Source organism: Nicotiana tabacum, chromosome 18, assembly GCF_000715075.1.
Source record: "Nicotiana tabacum cultivar K326 chromosome 18, ASM71507v2, whole genome shotgun sequence".
Classification (NCBI taxonomy): domain Eukaryota; kingdom Viridiplantae; phylum Streptophyta; class Magnoliopsida; order Solanales; family Solanaceae; genus Nicotiana; species Nicotiana tabacum.
The window spans coordinates 29,404,502-29,422,673 of NC_134097.1; the positions used below are offsets into that span (position 1 = coordinate 29,404,502).

The 18,172-nt window shown below is 41.7% G+C and overlaps 1 protein-coding gene and 1 non-coding gene across 2 annotated transcripts; one reads left to right on the forward strand and one right to left on the reverse strand.

Annotated features, from left to right (window-relative positions):
• Positions 1-10,394: 10,394 nt before the first annotated feature.
• Positions 10,395-12,761, reverse strand: LOC107766281 (uncharacterized). The gene is made up of 5 exons (XM_075236085.1): positions 12,466-12,761; positions 11,822-11,927; positions 11,625-11,716; positions 11,371-11,498; positions 10,395-11,215 (listed from the first exon to the last, which is right to left on the reverse strand). Exons 1-5 carry the CDS (start codon positions 12,759-12,761, stop codon positions 10,395-10,397), a joined length of 1,443 nt encoding a protein of 480 aa, XP_075092186.1.
• A 2,263-nt stretch (positions 12,762-15,024) lies between these two features.
• LOC142173134 (small nucleolar RNA R71) lies at positions 15,025-15,131 on the forward strand. The gene has a single exon (XR_012702566.1). It is a non-coding gene; the product is annotated as a small nucleolar RNA R71 (small nucleolar RNA).
• The last annotated feature ends 3,041 nt before the right edge of the window (positions 15,132-18,172 follow it).

Sequence of the window (18,172 nt, forward strand, 5' to 3'; positions counted from 1 at the left end):
GGAAGGTCGCCGGAGCATTACATAATCCAAATGGCATTCTAGAGAAAGCGCATGTGCCATAAGAACATGTAAAGGTGGTCTTCTCTTGGTCCTCCGAGGCAATTAGAATTTGATTGTACCCCGAGTAACAATCTAGAAAGCAATAGAAAGCCCGGTCCGCAAGACGATCAAGCATTTGGTCAAGGAATGGCAATAGGAAGTGATCTTTTCTAGTCACCTTGTTCAGCTTCCGGTAATCCATACAAACTCTCCACCCGGTGACCGTTCTAGTGGGAATGAGCTCATTGTTGTCATTGGTAACCACGGTCATACCACCCTTCTACGACACACACTGCACCGAAGAAGTCTACGAACTGTCAGAAATAGGATAAACCACCCAGCATCTAGCCACTTGATAACCTCTTTCTTCACCACCTCTTGCATCGCCTCATTTAATCTTCTTTGATTCTCCAAGGAAGGCTTTGCATCCTCCTCCAAGATGATTTTGTGCATGCAAAATGTGGGGCTTATATCAGCTAATGTCCATCCGATTGCCCTTTTTCGCTTTTGAAGAACCGCCAAGGTGGCTTCAACCTGCACGTTAGTAAAGCAAGAAGAAAGAATAACAGGTAAAGTAGAATTTGAACCCAAGAAGTCATACCTGAGGTGTGGAGGAAGTGACTTTAGTTCCAACACCGGTGGCTCCTCAATCGATGGCTTTGTTGGTGGAGTTTTGCGGTTTTCAAGATTAAAGATAGCCTCCTAGGCTTATAAGAATATGAACCCATACCATGAAATGCATTCACGCACTCCACTCTACTAGCATCATCATTGGCATCCATATTAAGAAGCACAACCTCAAGGGGATCTTCAACATAGATCATGGAACTTGTGTCATCTACTATCACAGCTGTGACAATGTCCACAAATGAACACACCTCCATGCTATTGGGTTATCTCATTGATTTGCAAACATGGAATACCACCTTCTTATCCCCCACTCGAAAAGTCAACTCACCCGCTTCAATATCAACCAATGCCTTTCCCGTAGCTAGGAAAGGCCTACCAAGAATAATCGGCACTTCGAAGTCCACCTCACAATCCAATATGACAAAGTTGGCCGGCAATATAAACTTAATCCACCCGGACAAGCACATCATCAATAATGCCTAATGGTTGCTTCATCGAACAATCCGCCATTTGAAGTCTCATTGAGGTCGGTCGAGGTTGTCCAATTCCCAAAGTCTTGAAGATCGAGTAAGGCATCAAATTTATGCTAGCTCCCAAGTCACAAAGGGCCTTGGCAAAATCCACATTTCCAATAGTACAAGGGATAGTAAAAGCTCCGCGATCCTCAAGCTTGGGTGCCATTAAATGCCCTATGGCACTCACTTGATGAGTCATTTTAATTGTTTCGCACTCCATTGACCTTTTCTTTGTTACCAAATCTTTCATGAACTTAGCGTACCCCGACATTTGCTCAAGTGCCTCCACCAAAGGCACATTGATTGTGAGTCTCTTCATCATGTCAATGAATTTTTTGAATTGATTGTCACTCTTTGCCTTTGCTAACCATTGAGGATAAGGTGGAGGTGGCCTAGGCAAAGGTGCCTTGGCCTTTTGTACAACCGGCTCAGGCATGTCAATCACGTGTTCCCTAGACGGGTTCATGGCATCTTGAGTCTCTACCTCGGCTTCATCATCAATATCAATCCGCACATCATTGTTCACATTTTGATTAACCACATCATCAACAATCAAAGGTACATCATCATCCCGCAACTCAATCTTCATCCATAACTTGCTTTTGCATTGAGGCATTCACATCACCGCCTCTCCCACTTCTTGTTGTAACTGCCGTCACATGATTATTATTCCCACCCTTCGAGTTCACCACCGTATCACTTGGTAGAGCACCCTTGGGACGAGTATTCAATGCTTGAGAGATTTGGCCTAATTGCACCTCCAAGTTCCGGATAAATATGTTATGAAATGCTAATTGGGCCTCGGAATCTTGGTTCTTTTTCATCATTTGCTCGAACATGCTTTCAATTCTCCCCATACCACTTCCGGAAGAACTCGGACCTTGAGAAGGAAAGGGGTGGATTGTTCGGTTGTTGGTACATGGGGGGCCTTTGAAAGCCTTGCCCCCGGTTGCCTTGGTTCCCGCTATTGTTCCACCCTCCTTGATTTTTGTTGTTGCCTCAATTATTGTTATTACCATTCTAATTTCCTTGGTTGCTTTGATTACCCTAATTATTGTTTTGGTTGTTGTTATTCCAATTACCTCCGCCTTGTTGTTGATTGCCCCAATTTCCTTGAGGACGCCATTATTGATTCGAAGAGTTGCCTCTATTCCCTTGGTAGTTATTGACATATTGGACCTCTTCACTTTGATCATCATAGCACTCTTTTGAATAACCGCCACCATCATTGTTGTTGTCATATTGTTCACAATTACCTTGAGGTTGTTGTCCTCTTTGCCTCCTTTTCAACATAGAAACACCTTCCATTGCATTGACTTGGCACGGGTTTTGGACTTGTTGCAATTGCACCTTTGCCAATTGATTCATAGTTGTTGTAAGCTCAGCGATGGCTTGGCCATGATCGTGCAATTCCTTGTGCAAATGGATTACCGTGGGGTCACCTTAGGGCACATTTGCTCGGCTTTGCCATGCCGAAGAGGTGTTGGCCATTTCATCAAGTACATCACATGCCTCTTGGTAAGAAAGTTTCATAAAGTTCCCTCCGGCCAATTGGTTCACAATGCATTGATACATGGTGTTGATGCCCCAATAAAAGGTTTGTTGAATCATAGCCTCAGTCATGTCGTTATTAGGGAACTCTTTCACCATTGTTCTATATCTTTCCCATATCTCGTGCAAAGGTTCCGTTAGCTCTTGCTTGAAGGCTAGAATTTCATCCCGAAGAGCCGCCATATGACTTGGAGAAAAGAACTTGGCAATAAATTTGTCCGCCAATTCATCCCATGTTGTAATAGAATGATTGGGGAGCCTTTCTAACCAATCCAATGCTTTACCCCAAAGAGAGAACGGGAAAAGCCTCAATCTCAACGCATCCTCGGACACGTTTGTCTGCTTGCTACCCCAGCATGTATTCACGAACCCCTTCAAGTGCTTGTAGGCATTTTGATCGGAGGCGCCCGTGAAATACCCTCTTTGCTCGAGCAAGGTCAACTTAACATTTGTGATTTGAAAGTTCCCCGCCTGGATTTGGGGAGGAACAATAGCACTGGCGTATCATTGATTTGGTAAAACTCTAGGAGCCACTATCGGCGGTGCCGGAGGAGGGTCTGGAATATTGTTGTTCTCATTTGCATTTACATTGGCATTTCGGCCTCTCCGTGGAACTTGAGGTAAGACCTCATCTTGTTCTTGATCCTCTACCTCCTCCCCCGCTATCACATTTCCGAGAGGGTCATTTGCATTAAGAGCCATTTGTACCTGATTGATCGACACAAACAAAATTAGTAAACAAGAAGGAAAGAGAATAAAAACACAACTAAATAAACAGATAGTCAACACCGTAAACTCCCCGGCAACGGCACCAAAAAGTGATCGTAGCCAACTCGACGCTATACTAAGGTAGGAAGAGCGGGTCGCAATAGCTTTTACCCGATATGAGGGTCGACATCGATTTCCTCAGTGAGCTAGAAGTGGAGTTGGATTGTCTGTCTATCCTAGAGATGTGTTTGTACTCCTAATGTCACTTCAAACATTTTTGAGTTTTCGAATTATAATTAATTTTATAAAACTATTGAGTAACTCTAAATTATGCTACGAGAATAGTGCTAAGTTGTATCTAATGGGAAGAAGGGCACTAGGGTCGTGACACTACCTAGGTGGCTAATTGATGGGTAGATGTTACTAAGGTTCGATTGACATAATTGGGGCTTATGCTATAACCGTTGCACAATTTTACCCACTCTCACACCTCTCGGTAGAGAGAGTGATTTTGCCCAATTGACTCTCTCGAGACCAAATGGGTAGGCAAATTAGACCAAGCAACTAGGGTTCAAGTAGGGTAATTACTCTCTCGAGGTTTAACCCGTTAATTGGGACTATCATTTCTCATGAGTCCATCCCAATTCCTTGTTGGGTTAATTTTGGGGTCATAGATTCTCTTTCTCAAGAATAATTAAGTCCACAAGGCTTGAATCAGTGTTTGCAACCACTAATTCTCGATTAAAACATAAAACCAACCCAAATAGCAAACACCCATAGTCAATCTCATACTAGATGGCAACACCCATCAATTACCCACACTAGGGTTGAGCCACAACCCTAGCTAATGGGTTTAGCTACTCATGCTAGATAAAAAAATTGAAGAAATAGATGAAGAACTAAGCATATTAATTAATTGCTAAAATTAATCTACAAGAATATGTTGTAAATGAAAGCAAAAGTGCCAAAAATGACTACAAAAGTCGGTCTCATGTACGTAGCTATCAACTGATCTCTCTTAATAACTAAAAAATGGTAAAATGTTCTATTTATACTAGGATGGAAAAACTGGAAAAAATACCCCTGCGGGGTCAGTGCGGGCCACATTAAATGGACCGCGGCCACACTAGGTTCACTTTTGCTTCTCTGAACTTGGACTTCGCGGACCGCGTAGAATGGACCTCGGTTGCGGAGGGAGCTAGTGCGGTCCGCGCATTCACGACCGCGGACCGCATGGCTTTGGCTTTGAAAACTTCATCTCTCTGAATCTCATGACCGCGGACCGCACAAAAGAGTAGTGCGGCCGCGGAGCCTTCACCGCGGGCTGCGAGATGTGTACCGCGGCTGCGCTTCTTCTAGCCTGAATCACCAACTCTCTGAACCACCTAGTGCGGCCGCATTCCATTTTACGCGATCCACACTAGGCCTTCTTTTCTTAGATTCCTTGATCTTTGATACTTGAGCAGGTTTCACTCCTTTTTGAGCCAATCTTTGACATTTCGTCACTTTGTCGATAAAACCTGCAATCAAGCACAACTTGTAAGCCTTTTAGGACTATTTTGTAACAATATATGATCAAAGCATAGGCAAGTAGGGGCATAAAACATGTTAAAATCCTAAATTATCAGTTAACAAGTCTGGAGTCGAATCCCACAGGGAATTAACCTTTCAATCACAATTATTGGACTCACAGAAATTCACGTATTCAATCTTCAGAGATATTTGATTAACTATTGGGTGTTTATTAACTAAATATTACGTAATAAAAATGCAGTAAATTAAGACTAGCTATAGACTGATTGTAAGCAAGAATGAGAATGGTCTAAAGTTATGATTTTCCCTCTTACCAGAATCCTTTCCAATATGTTTGCTGTAAATTTGCCTCAGTCTTCTCTATCGATCATGAACACTCTGATTGTCGTAACTTCCTCCCGAGTAATTACAACAATATACTAGATATATTCTCCCGAATTACGCTAGCTGGCTTTAGTTACAGCTCAGTTAGATCGCACCCAAGGTTTCGTTATCCCTAATCCCACCTTTAAACCCTTCGTATTGATCCCTCATATATGTTAGTAGTGGTGTTGTTCAACAACTACCTAAATATACACTCTCTCCTGAGTAATGCATACTAAATAGGCACAACCGATTGATAGCCCTTCAATCAACATCAATCACAATATAGTTGAACAAACAGAGAAATTATTAAGGCAAATCTATATTAACATATCAGAAATTCATCCTCCAAGAGGTTACATCAAAACCCTAGATTAAATGTTTAGCTACGCATAATCGTTTTCACAATCACAACAATAAAATTCATCATTAATGATCAAAACAAGAGGAAGAAAGGTAAAACTCTATGCCAAATCTTCCGCCTTGCCTCTTGCCTTCAATAATCCTTCAAAAACCTTGATACCCTCTCTTTGGGCGACCTGGGTTTCTTATATGTTAAGGAGAGTTGCCCCAAAGTTATGAAATTACCCCTGAAAATAATGTTCCTCGAGGTGACGAGCGCGGCCGCGCATATCGTGTTCTATTCTGCCTGACGAGCGCGGCTGGAGCGCACCTGCGCTCATGAAGTTCAGTTGTTTTCTATTTTTTTTCATCTTTCAAGCGCATTCACCTCCGATTGGCTTTCCTTGCTCCAAATTAGCTCCAAACACTGTTCAATGTCCTCATAATCAAGACTTGCTCCTGCAACGCACAAAATTCATAATTAGAGCCATTTGTTGTCATTTAGCCTTCATATAACAATAAAGCATAGCTAAGTTGGGGCATAAATGGTCGCTAAATTACATGCATATAGACTATTATTAACACCCACACTTAAACCATTGCTCGTCCCCCAACAACCAACCATACTCTACAGAGGTTCCTTCACTAAGCAACTTCTCTAATGTATCACACCAAGAACATACTGCAAGGATTGAGTCCAGTAGTGTAACATCTTTGCCTCAAGAGTTGACTCTCACATGCCGCACAATATTCCTAACTTACTCACTTACTCTATACAGAGGTCAAGATGTACATTTCCTTCATGAATCAAGTTCACTCACATCACAAACGAGAGTAGTTCCACAAGCAATAAACATTCAGAACAATTAGGAACTCAAATAGACAAAATTCACTCACTCTTAGAAAAGAACATTCATATACCACAAAAGATGCACTGTAGGCTTGCCCATAGTGTAATGCTCTACTAATTGAGCTCATTCAGTCTAGGATCAAATATGACTTTATTTGATTGTAATGTAGGCTAAGGGACGGGTATGATACATTTGGATATAATAGTGACTCCACCTCCCTAAGCACTTTAATACATATACTTTCACATTCATAACCCACACTTATGTCAAACCAAGACTCCACCTTTTACATCAATATATATTAACTCCCTGCTTCTTTAAGCACACTTAACCAAGAGCCACTATATATATATTGTTTTCACAACAATGTAACTATTTTCTTTTTAAAAAAAAAATTTCTTCTCATTCAAGTGATTCTTACTTATTCAAAACCGTGCACCTTTCTCCTAATTTCATTAGTTCCACTCAAAAGCCAAACCAATCATCCCACACTTTAACTTTTACTAGTTCATCACAATTCAAGTGCTTACGGGAGGTGAAAAGGTTCAAACAAATGATTCATTCAAACAATTGGGTGAGGCTTGTAGCGTGGTTGCCAAGGAAACATGGCTCAAAGGGTTTAACTACGGTACATAACAATTAGGCAGGTAAAATATACATATCTGGTTCAACAAAGAAACACCTACATCACTTCCAAGACTGAATAAAACTACTATTTCGCTTTCCAAACACACTGGGCAAGTTCTAGGCATCAAATGTAGTGCACAGAATACAATAAATCTCACACACACATGGCACATGACTCACTCCAGATTGGCTTATCAAAACACTCTCGTTTGAGTACTTAAGTCAAGTTAAGAATATACAATTTAAGGCACTTTAACAAGAATCAACAACTGAGACTAAGCGTTACACTAAAGTGTCTATTATATTCAAGGTGTAACAAAGTTAAGAGATTCTCTTTCCATCTTAGCTCATAGGCCATAAATACCTAAAAAATGAAAAAAACAATAACAAAAAAACTAACTACACCCTTGGAAAAGAACCGCAGTCCAAAGAAAAACTAAGGGGGAATTGATACACTACCTACAAAAAAATCTTTTCTTCTCTTTTTCTTTTTTTTTATATCGACTTAGACCCTCAAGAAACCCATCGAGTGATATCCATCGTTGGGACAAGTCGAATCACATATTTAGACAACTAACTAAGGACCAAAATCAAGCTAACTAGAGACCAAAATCAAACTATGTTCCTACATATATACAACATACAAACGAAGCATCCCCACCCCACACTTAAAAAGATGCCATGTTCCCATGTCATACAAAATAAATAAATGCGAGGTAAAGAAACTTCCCTAATAGATCAGTCTGATCAGAGACAGTGCCAGGGTCAAGGTGACACGCTCGACCCAAAGCACGCAGCCAACCCATGATTTTCTTTTCGTATTTAGCATTCTAGGTGGCCAAAGCATCAGCTCGCGTCCCCAAGTCTGCGACAGTGGTTCGCATCCCTGCCATCTCCTGCTCTAAGGCTGCTAACCAGGTAACCCGACCGACCCCGAATGGTCCTGCAGCTTCCGCAACATGCTCATGGGTGGGCGACTCGACTCCCGCTTCCTCTTGCTCATCCTCTCCCTCCTCAGGTGAATCTGAGTCATCACTATCATCACCACCAAGTGCCACATGCTACTTCCCAGTAGTTACCTTTTCCACTCGAAACTTCGCCTCTCTCGGCACTTTTCCATCCACACTCAAGTTTTCGACACCTTAGCTGCCCGGCATAGCCTAGTGTCTAGGAAAGGGAAGAAGAAACCATACCTCTTCACCGGACACCGAGTAAACATCTCCTCATGAATAACCTTAGCATCATCAAAATTGTGACCATTCATAAAACACCAAATCAATGCAGCTCGAGAATCATTCACTTCCATGGTGTTGGAGGACGGGAGCAGTCGGTTGTTGATGACATACAACCAACACTTCCCTTCAAAGGTGAGTGCCGCTGAATGGAACTTACGCCCATGTTTCATCCACATAATCTCCTTGTCAGGCACACAAATTGTTTCAAAGAATAACTCCCATTGAGTGTATCGTCTACCATAATCTTCATAATAGTCGTCCATTTCCGCCACAGGTGCGGGGAGCCGGTATGCTCTCCGAATAGCCTCAACAGAGGCGTCCACATTCTTCTTGCGCATCGTGACCACACCATTCACATGTTATTTAACGTTGGCATAAAATTCGCGCACAACCATCAAATTTCCGTCATCCGATTCTTCAAAGAAAATTTTCAGCCCACACTTGACCAACTCATTGTACAAGTTGGGACAACCATATTGGAGCGACCCTATATCCATGCCCCTCTCTGATATTGGTTTTTTGGGTGCCTTATCAGCAAAACGGTCCTGAGCTGCGGCGGAGACGAACCTGTTACTATCATAAGGACGAGCAGGAGCGGAAGCGCGCGCTCTGGAGGATCCAGCTTGGCCGCTGGATGAAGCACCAATGGTTCGGCGTTTCCTGGAAGGTGCCATAGTACCTGAAATCAAGAACATCATCAGCGAAACACAAAAGATATGAATCAAAGGCGGTTACTCAGACTTCATTCGCCCAATTGGTCACAATTAACCTTAACAACACACTGAGGCATTTTAACAAACACTATATATGCACCATTCACCGGAGTCCCCAATTAATAAATTTATAAGCCCAAACTCCACCACAATTTCCTCAATGTCACCCACATATGTTAAGAGATACATATACAACAACCTCAAAAAATCCACTAGCATACAAGAGCACACTACAAAAAAAAATCTACTAAAGAAAGGAAAGAAAAACTACTACATCAACAAGAACATAAATATTCCAAAAACAAAACCTTACCTGGCGGGATTGTGGTTAGGATATGTGAGGGGATTGTTAGAAGGGAAAATAGGGTGGCGTGGGTGTGCTTTGATCTGGAATTTGGAAGTATTAGGGCTGGGGTTCTTTGGTGGGAAAAGGGGAGGTGAGTGTTTTGATTTGTGAGGGAGGGGATGTTAGGCATGAGTAAGGAGAAGAGAGAGAGGTGGGGGGAGCAGGTTTGGGTGGGGCTTATTTTTAATTAAGAGCAAAATAAATAAATAAAATAACTTAAACTAAGTGGCAGGCGAAACGGTACAAGCGTGGCCCGAGTGCGGCCGCGCTTGCGAAATAGAATACTTTGCCATATGCACGGTCTGAGAACAGCCGCGCTCCTGGGCGAAAACCTGAGGCAAAATACACTGCATTATGCGCGGTCTGAGCGCATTTGATGCATGGCCGCACACCTGGGCCTCAAGATTTCTCAAAATTTTACCTCTTCCTTCAGCGTCAGATGGACTTATCACTTGCCCAAGCTCACCTGCACTTGTTAGTACTAAAAAAATCAAAATAAAAAATTCTAACTATACTAAACTCATTACGCATTGGGTTGCTTCCTAACCAGCACCTTATTTAGTGTCGTGGCATGACAAATATAACAATTCAATGGATTGCCTCCCATGAAGCGCCTGATTTAACATCGCGGTATGACACAGATAAGCACATTTAAGGTACGTTCAACTTTGGAGGCTCGATCAAATGGGTCACTGACACTTTCTTTGCTTCCTCCATGCCCACATAATGTTTCAGTCTATGCCTGTTTACTCTAAATGTGTGAGAGTCATTACTCGCAACAATCTCTACTGCTCCCGTGGGGTGAACTTCAACCACACGAAAAGGGCCTGACCATTGTGATTTCAATTTGCCTGGAAACAACCTCAGACGCGAGTTGTATCACAATACCATATCCCCAGGTTTAAAATTTCGCTCAATAATGTTCCTGTCGTGTATCATCTTTATTCTCTCATTGTATAATCTTGTGCTCTCAAAAGCGTGATATCTGAACTCATCAGCTCATGCAATTCTGTTACTTTATTTGTTCCAGCTGCTTCACTATCAAGATTCAACTGTCTCAACGCCCACCAAGCTCTATGTTCCAACTCTACGGGTAAATAACACGCCTTCCCAAATACCAATTTGTATGGAGACATGCCAATTGGAGTTTTGAAAGCGGTTCGATATGCCCACATTGCATCGTCTAACTTCCTTGCCCAATCTGTTCTAGTTGCATTCACAGTATTTGTCAGCACACTCTTTATTTCTCTATTTGAGACTTCCACTTGCCCGCTTGTTTCTGGATGATATGGGGTGTCTACATTGTGGCGTACATCATACTTCTCCAACAACTTAGTAAAGGCTCGATTGCAAAAGTGAGTGCCTCCGTCACTGATTATTGCTCTTGGGGTGCCAAATCGGGTGAAAATATTCTTCCTCAGAAAACCAATTACCCCTTTTACATCATTTGCAGTGAGTGCTACAGCTTCCACCCATTTGGATACGTAGTCCACAGCGATAAGTATGTACTTGTTGCCATATGAGCTGACGAACGGCCCCATGAAGTTGATCCCCCATATATCAAACACTTTTACTTCCTGAACTGGGTTTATGGGCATCTCATGTCTACGGGAAATGTTCCCAGTTCGTTGGCATTCATCACAACCCTTTATCCATAGATGTGCATCTTTGAACAATGTTGGCCAATGGAACCCTGACTCCAAGACTTTCGCGCTGTCCTCACTCCCCCGAAGTGCCCACCATATGGTGATGCATGACATGCCTACAAAATAGAAGACTGGTCTATCTTGGGGATACATCTCCGGATCATGTTATTAACACAAATCCTGAACAGATAAGGCTCATCCCAATAATACATACGACAATCACGAAAGAACTTTTTCTTTTGAACAGAAGAAAGGTCATAAGGAACAATACCACTCGCCAGGTAGTTTGCAATGTCTGCATACCATGGTGCTTCCTTGACGCTCATTGTTAGTAGTTGTTCATCTGGAAAAGTTTCCAGAATCTCTTCTACCTCAACCTTCTTTTCAGCTCCTTCCAACCTGGATAAATAGTCAGCTACTTGGTTCTCCGTTCCCTTTCGGTTACGGATCTCCAAATCAAATTCTTGCAGTAGTAGCACCCATCGAATCAGACACAATTTTGACTCCTTCTTTTCAATTAATTACCTGAGAGTAGCATGGTCAGTATAAACAATTACCTTTGAGCCTATCAGGTAAGACCTGAACTTGTCAAATGCGAACACCACTGCCAGCATCTCCTTTTTTATCACAATGTAATTTAGTTAGGCTCTACTCAACGTCCTACTTGCATAGTATATTGGGTGCATAATTTTATCTTTTCGTTGCCCGATCACTGCTCTCACAACGTAGTAACTAGCATCACACATCAGTTCAAATAGTTGCTCCCAATTGGGGGCAACTATGATAGGTGTTGTCACCAGTCTCTTCTTTAATTCCTCAAAAGCTACCCTGTAGTCATCAGAAAACACAAAAGGGTGATCGTTTTCAAGCAATTTACACAAGGGTTAGTAATTTTGGAAAAATCTTTTATAAATCTCCTATAGAAACCGGCGTGACCAAGAAAACTTCTGACTGCTTTGACTGAGGTGGGTGGTGGAAGTTTTTCTATCACATCAACTTTTGTACGATCCACCTCAATACCTTTACTTGACACTAGGTGCCCCAAGACTATACCTCTTGTACCATGAAATGACACTTTTCCCAATTGAGTACCAGATTAGTCTCTATACACCTTTTCAAAACTCGCCTCAAGTTCACAAGGCAATCATCGAATGAATTCCCCACCACTGAGAAGTCATCTATGAAAACCTCCATTTTCTCCTCTACCATATCTATGAAGATGGTTATCATGCACCTTTGGAATGTGGCGGGTGCATTGCATAGGCCAAACAACATTCTCTGAAAAGTATAAATTCCATAAGGGCAGGTGAACAACGTTTTCTCTCTATCCTATAGGGCAATAGAAATCTGATTATACCCCGAGTACCCATCCAGGAAGCAAAAGTGAGACCTCCCTTCCAATCTATCGAGCATCTGATCAATGAATGGCAGTGGAAAGTGGTCCTTCCTGGTGGCCAAGTTCAACTTCCTGTAGTCCATACAGATTCGCCATCCTGTGACTGTTCGTGTAGAGATCAAATCATTCTTCTCATTTTTCACTACCGTCATACCTTCCTTTTTTGGTACACACTGCACTGGGCTAACACAGTTGCTGTCAGAGATGGGGAATATGATTCCCGCATCTAACCATTTAATCACTTCCTTTTTCACCACTTCTTTCATGTTGGTGTTCAACCTTCTTTGATGTTCTCTGGAAGGTTTGTGCCCATCTTCCAGCAGAATCTTATGCATATAGAAGGCTGGGTTGATCCCCTTAATGTCTGCAATGGTCCACCCAATTGTAGTCTTGTACTTAGTTAGTACCTGCAAAAGTTGTTCTACCTGCACATCTAACAAACTGGATGAGATAATAACAGGTAGAGTTGAATCAGGTCCTAAGAATGCATACCTGAGATGAGATGGCTATGGCTTCAGTTCCAGCTTTGGTGGCTCTTCTATTGATGGCTTAGATGGAGGAGTTTTTCTTTCCTCCAAGTGCAAAGGCTCAAATTCAAGCTCCCTTTTCCCAAAAACCTTGGCCTTCAAGAGCAAGTACCCACTATGCCAAATTTTCACCATTAGCTTCGTTTAAGTTTATGAGACAAGCTGCTAGAGGGTCTTTAATGTTCAATGCTGCATCTTCTTCCTCCAACACTATATCCACCACATCTATTAGAGATCAATTGGCGAATTCACTGGGTCTGCGCATAGATTTCTGCACGTTGAATGTTATCTTTTCATCGTTTAATCTCATTTTGAGATCTCCAGTTTCACAATCAATTAGAGCTCTCCCAGTGGCCAAGAATGGTCTTCCCAAAATTATGGGAATTTCCTCGTCAACTCGACAATCAAGGATGACAAAATCTGCTGGAAACACAAACTTCCCAACCTGCACCAATACATCATCTAGAATCCCAGAGGGTCTTTTCACAATTCGGTCATCTAGCTGTAGTAGCATAGACGTAGGTCTAGCTCTTCCAATGCCTAGACTTTTGTAGATAGCTAGGGGCATAAGGTTTATGCTTGCTCCCAGATCATACAGTGCCTTAGCAAATGCAAAATTGCCTATTGTGCAAGGGATTGTGAAACTCCCTGGGTCAGACAACTTCTCAGCTATAGGTTTTGTCACAACAACACTGCAAGTCTGAGTCAGTATAACCATGGACAAGTCTTGGAAGTCAAACTTGCGGGACATCAAGTCTTTCATCATCTTTGAATACCCATGCATTTCCTTTAAAGAATCAATCAATGGAATGTTTACCTGAATCTGCTTCAACATCTCCAAGAATTTCTTGTACTGCTCATCTTTGTGATACTTAGCCAATCTCTGTGGGAATGGTGTTGGAGGTTGCTTCTTCCCTGTAATTTGGTTTTTCTCTTGTTCGGTAACTGCTTCTACTGTCAGTTCCGGTGCATCTTCAGTCTCTTTCTCAACCACGTCTTCCTTGTTGGTGTTTTCTTGCGCATTCTGTACCGTCACCTTAGTTAAACCTGCTGAATCATCTATCTCAATGGGTACTGGCACCAGTGTCTCAGTCGGCCTGCTTTCGCGAGCAATTCCTTGCTCCAAATCTAAGTCCCTACTATTTTGGAGACTCACTGCCATCAGCTGCTTCAGGCCCTGCTATTTTGGATTGATTTGGGTGTCTGCAGGTAACGTCCCATGTGAACGATTATTTAGGGCCATGGAAATATGTCCTAACTAGATCTCAATATTTTTAATCACTGACTCATATGAGTCTACTCTGCCAGCTAGCTTTCCAGTGAACCCAATCATTTGTTGCATCATACCCCCGAGTTTAGCAAACCCATCGTCGTGTCTCATAATCTGTTGTTGTGGAGGTTGTTGATAAGCCCGCTGCTGATTTTGCTGGTTGTATCCTTGTTGCCTTTGGTAAGGTACCATTTGCCCCTGTGGTCGCATAGCCCCATGATTATTGCTGTTATTGTACTGCTGCTGAGCTGGTCTATACTGTTGATTTTGCTGACCCCAATTCAGACCACCTGGTGTTGGTCCCCCGTAGTTATCCACATAATTCATGTTCTCCCGATATTGTTGATTATCACCTTCATCACTCCATGAGCAGATATATGGCTGATTAATGCATGATGTGCATAGACCCCTATTAGTTGCATCAACTATGTATACCTGCTGCTTCTGGCCTGATTCTTCCACCCCTTTTTGGTGAGAATGCTCATTTGTGTCATCAAAGTAGCCATATTTTCAGCTATGGAGTTAGCTGGGTCTAGAGCCACTGAATGAACCACAGGAGTGATTGAAGCGTTCCTTGTTGTCCATCCTGAGTTTTGTGCCATCTTGTCAAATAGGATCTTTCTCTCTCTGAATGTCTTGCTAAAAAATGCTCCACCTGCTGAAGCATCAACATTAGCTTTCAAAGTATCTGCTAAACCTATGTAAAATCTCTGCCCCAACATCTGCTCCGGGACACTATGAAGTGGACATGTAACCGGGAGACCTTTGAATCTCTCCCACGTTTCATGCAGCGTCTCAGTAGGTCTCTATTTGAAATTCAATATCTCATCAATTTGTTGAGCAGTTTTGTTAGGTGGATGAAATTTGCTCAAATATTGCTTGACTAATTCCTCCCAAGTAGTGATGGATTTGATAGGGAGTGAATTAAGCCAAGTTTGGGCTGCTCCTATCACTGAGAATGGAAACAACAACAAACGTATTGCTTCCAGTGTCACATTGTGTTGTCTCTACGTGGCGCAGATTGAGAGGAAGTTCTTTAGATGCTGCTGAGGATCTTCAACGTATGACCCAGAGAATAGTCCCTTGTTTTGCAACAGATGTAGCATGTTGTTTGTGATCTGGAATGAGTCTGCTTGTATTTGAGGGACTACAATAGCAGTTGATAAGTTGTCAGATGTGGGTTGTGCCCAATCATATAGTGCTGCTTCTGGCATAAGAGGTGCCACACCCTGATCATTTGGGTCATTTGCGTTGTTTCTGTTGTTTGGGTCATTCACGTTCTCCCTGTTATTTAGATTATCGTCTTCCATGTCTGGTTCAATTCTTTCGGTTGAGTATTGTTGTTGTTTGCCTTTCCTATTTGCACGGTTCAATGCCTTAAACACTTTCTAAGGATCTGATAATGCTTCGAACAATTTTCCAGATCTTGAAGAGTTTATAGGCATGCACCTATGACAACCACGACTACAAACGTTAGAATTTCAATGATCAGTTTAAATTGAAGAAAATTGACTACACAAAAAATTTCTGCACTTCTTTTTAACTGCAATCAATAACACTGTTAATTTCCCGATAACGACACCAAAATTTGATCACGCCCAACTATGCCTTATAAAAAGGACAAAGCGATCGTTGTAAATATATTCCGGTTAACAAGTCCGGAGTCGAATCCCACAGGGAATTAACCTATCAATCACAACTATTGGACTCACAGAAATTCAAGTATTCAATCTTCAGAGATATTTGATTAACAGTTTGGTTGTTTATTAACTAAATATTATGTAATAAAAATGCAGTAAATTAAGACTAGCTATAGACTGATTGTAAGCAAGAATGAGAATGGTCTAAGGTTATAATTTCCACTCTTGTCGGAATCCTTTCCGCTATGTTTGCTATAAATTTGCCTCGGTCTTCTCTATCGATCATGAACACTCTGATTGTCGTAACTCTCTCCCGAGTAATTACAATAATATACTAGACATATTTTCCCGAATTACGCTAGCTGGCTTTAATTACAGCTCAGTTAGATCACACCCAAGGTTTCGTTATCCCTAATCCCACCTTTAAATCCTTCGTATTGATCCCTCATATACATTAGGAGTGGTGTTGTTCAACAACTACCTAAATATACACTCTCTCACGAGTAATGTATACTAAATAGGCACAGCCGATTGAGGGCCCTTCAATCAACAACAATCATAATATAGTTGAACAAACAGAGAAATTATTAAGGCAATCTATATTAACATATCAGAAATTCATCCTCCAAGAGGTTCCATCAAAACCCTAGATTAAGTGTTTAGCTACGCATAATCGTTTTTACAATAACAATAATAAATTTCATCATTAATGATCAAAACAAGAGGGAAAAAGGTAAAACTCTATGCCGAATCTTCCGCCTTGTCTCTTGCCTCTTCTTGCCTTCAATAATCCTTCAAAAACTTTGATACCCTCTCTTTGGGCGACCTGGGCTTCTTATATGTTAAGGAGAGTTGCCCTCGAAGTTATGAAATTACCCTTGAAAATAATGTTCCTCGAGGTGACGAGCGCGGCCGCGCTTGGACCGCGCATATCGCGTTCTATTCTACCTGACGAGCGCGGCTGCAATGCGCCCGTTCTTGACCCGCACTCATGAAGTTCAGTTGTTTTCTATTTTTTTCTTCTTTCAAGCGCATTCACCGATTGACTTTCCTTGCTCCAAATTAGCTCCAAATACTGTTCAATGTCCTCATAATCAAGACTTGCTCCTGCAAAGCACAAAATTCATAATTAGAGCCTTTTGTTGTCACTTAGCCTTCATATAACAATAAAGTGTAACTAAATTGGGACATAAATGGTCGCAAAACTATATGCATATAGCCTATTATCACCTTGCATCACCAATAAATGAATCAAATAACATCTTAATAAATTAGAATTGAGTTTAGTTTACTAAATCTGAATAGCGTTGCCCCTTTATCCTACCTTGGCTACAACGCAGCATTTTTATGTCTTATTATTACTCTTCGAGATCACATGTTTTTCACTTTTCTTATGTGAAAAGAATAGTCAATTTAGTTGTGTAAGTTCATTCTCTGTTTTGCTTTTTCTGCTTTTCCTTTTACTATCCGTGATTTCTTCTTTTTTACGTTATTGCTTCTCTTCTTACATATCCAGAAGATAAAAGTAGTAGAAATGATGATGTTACAGTGAATGTGCGGGCACATTAGGATGGATAAGATTAGAAATGATGATATTCGGGAAAAGGTGCACGTAGCTCCCATTGACGACAAGATGCGGAAAGCGAGACTCAAATGGTTCGGGCATGTTCAAAGGAAAAGCCCAGATGCTACGGTAAGGAGGTGTGAGCGGCTAGTTGTGGAGGGAACGAGAAGAAGTAGATGACGGCCTAAGAAGTATTGGGGAGAGGTGATTAGACATGATATGGCGAGGCTTTAGATTTCCGAGGATATGACCCTTGATAGGAAGTTGTGGAGGTGAGTATTAAGGTTGTAGGTTAGGAGGTAGTTGAGTCTTGCCTTACTAATACCTCTGTGAGACTAGTCTGGTAAGGTTTTTGTCTAAGATAGCTAGTGGCATGTTGTGTCTTACTATTTTTCAGTGCAAGATCTATTTACTAGCTATTGGTTTTGTTTTGCATCCTTCTTCCGGATTTCATGTTGTTCCTATTTTTCTTATGATTTCTGTTGTGATACTAATATTGTCTACATTTGTCTTTTTGTTCTATTGAACCGAGGGACTTTCGGAAACAACCTCTCTACCCCTTCGAGGTAGGGGTAAGGTCTGCGTATACACTACCCTCCCCAGACCCCACTAATAGAATTTCACTAGGTTGTTGTTGTTGTACGTTACTGCTTCTCTTGTGAAGCAGATCTACAGT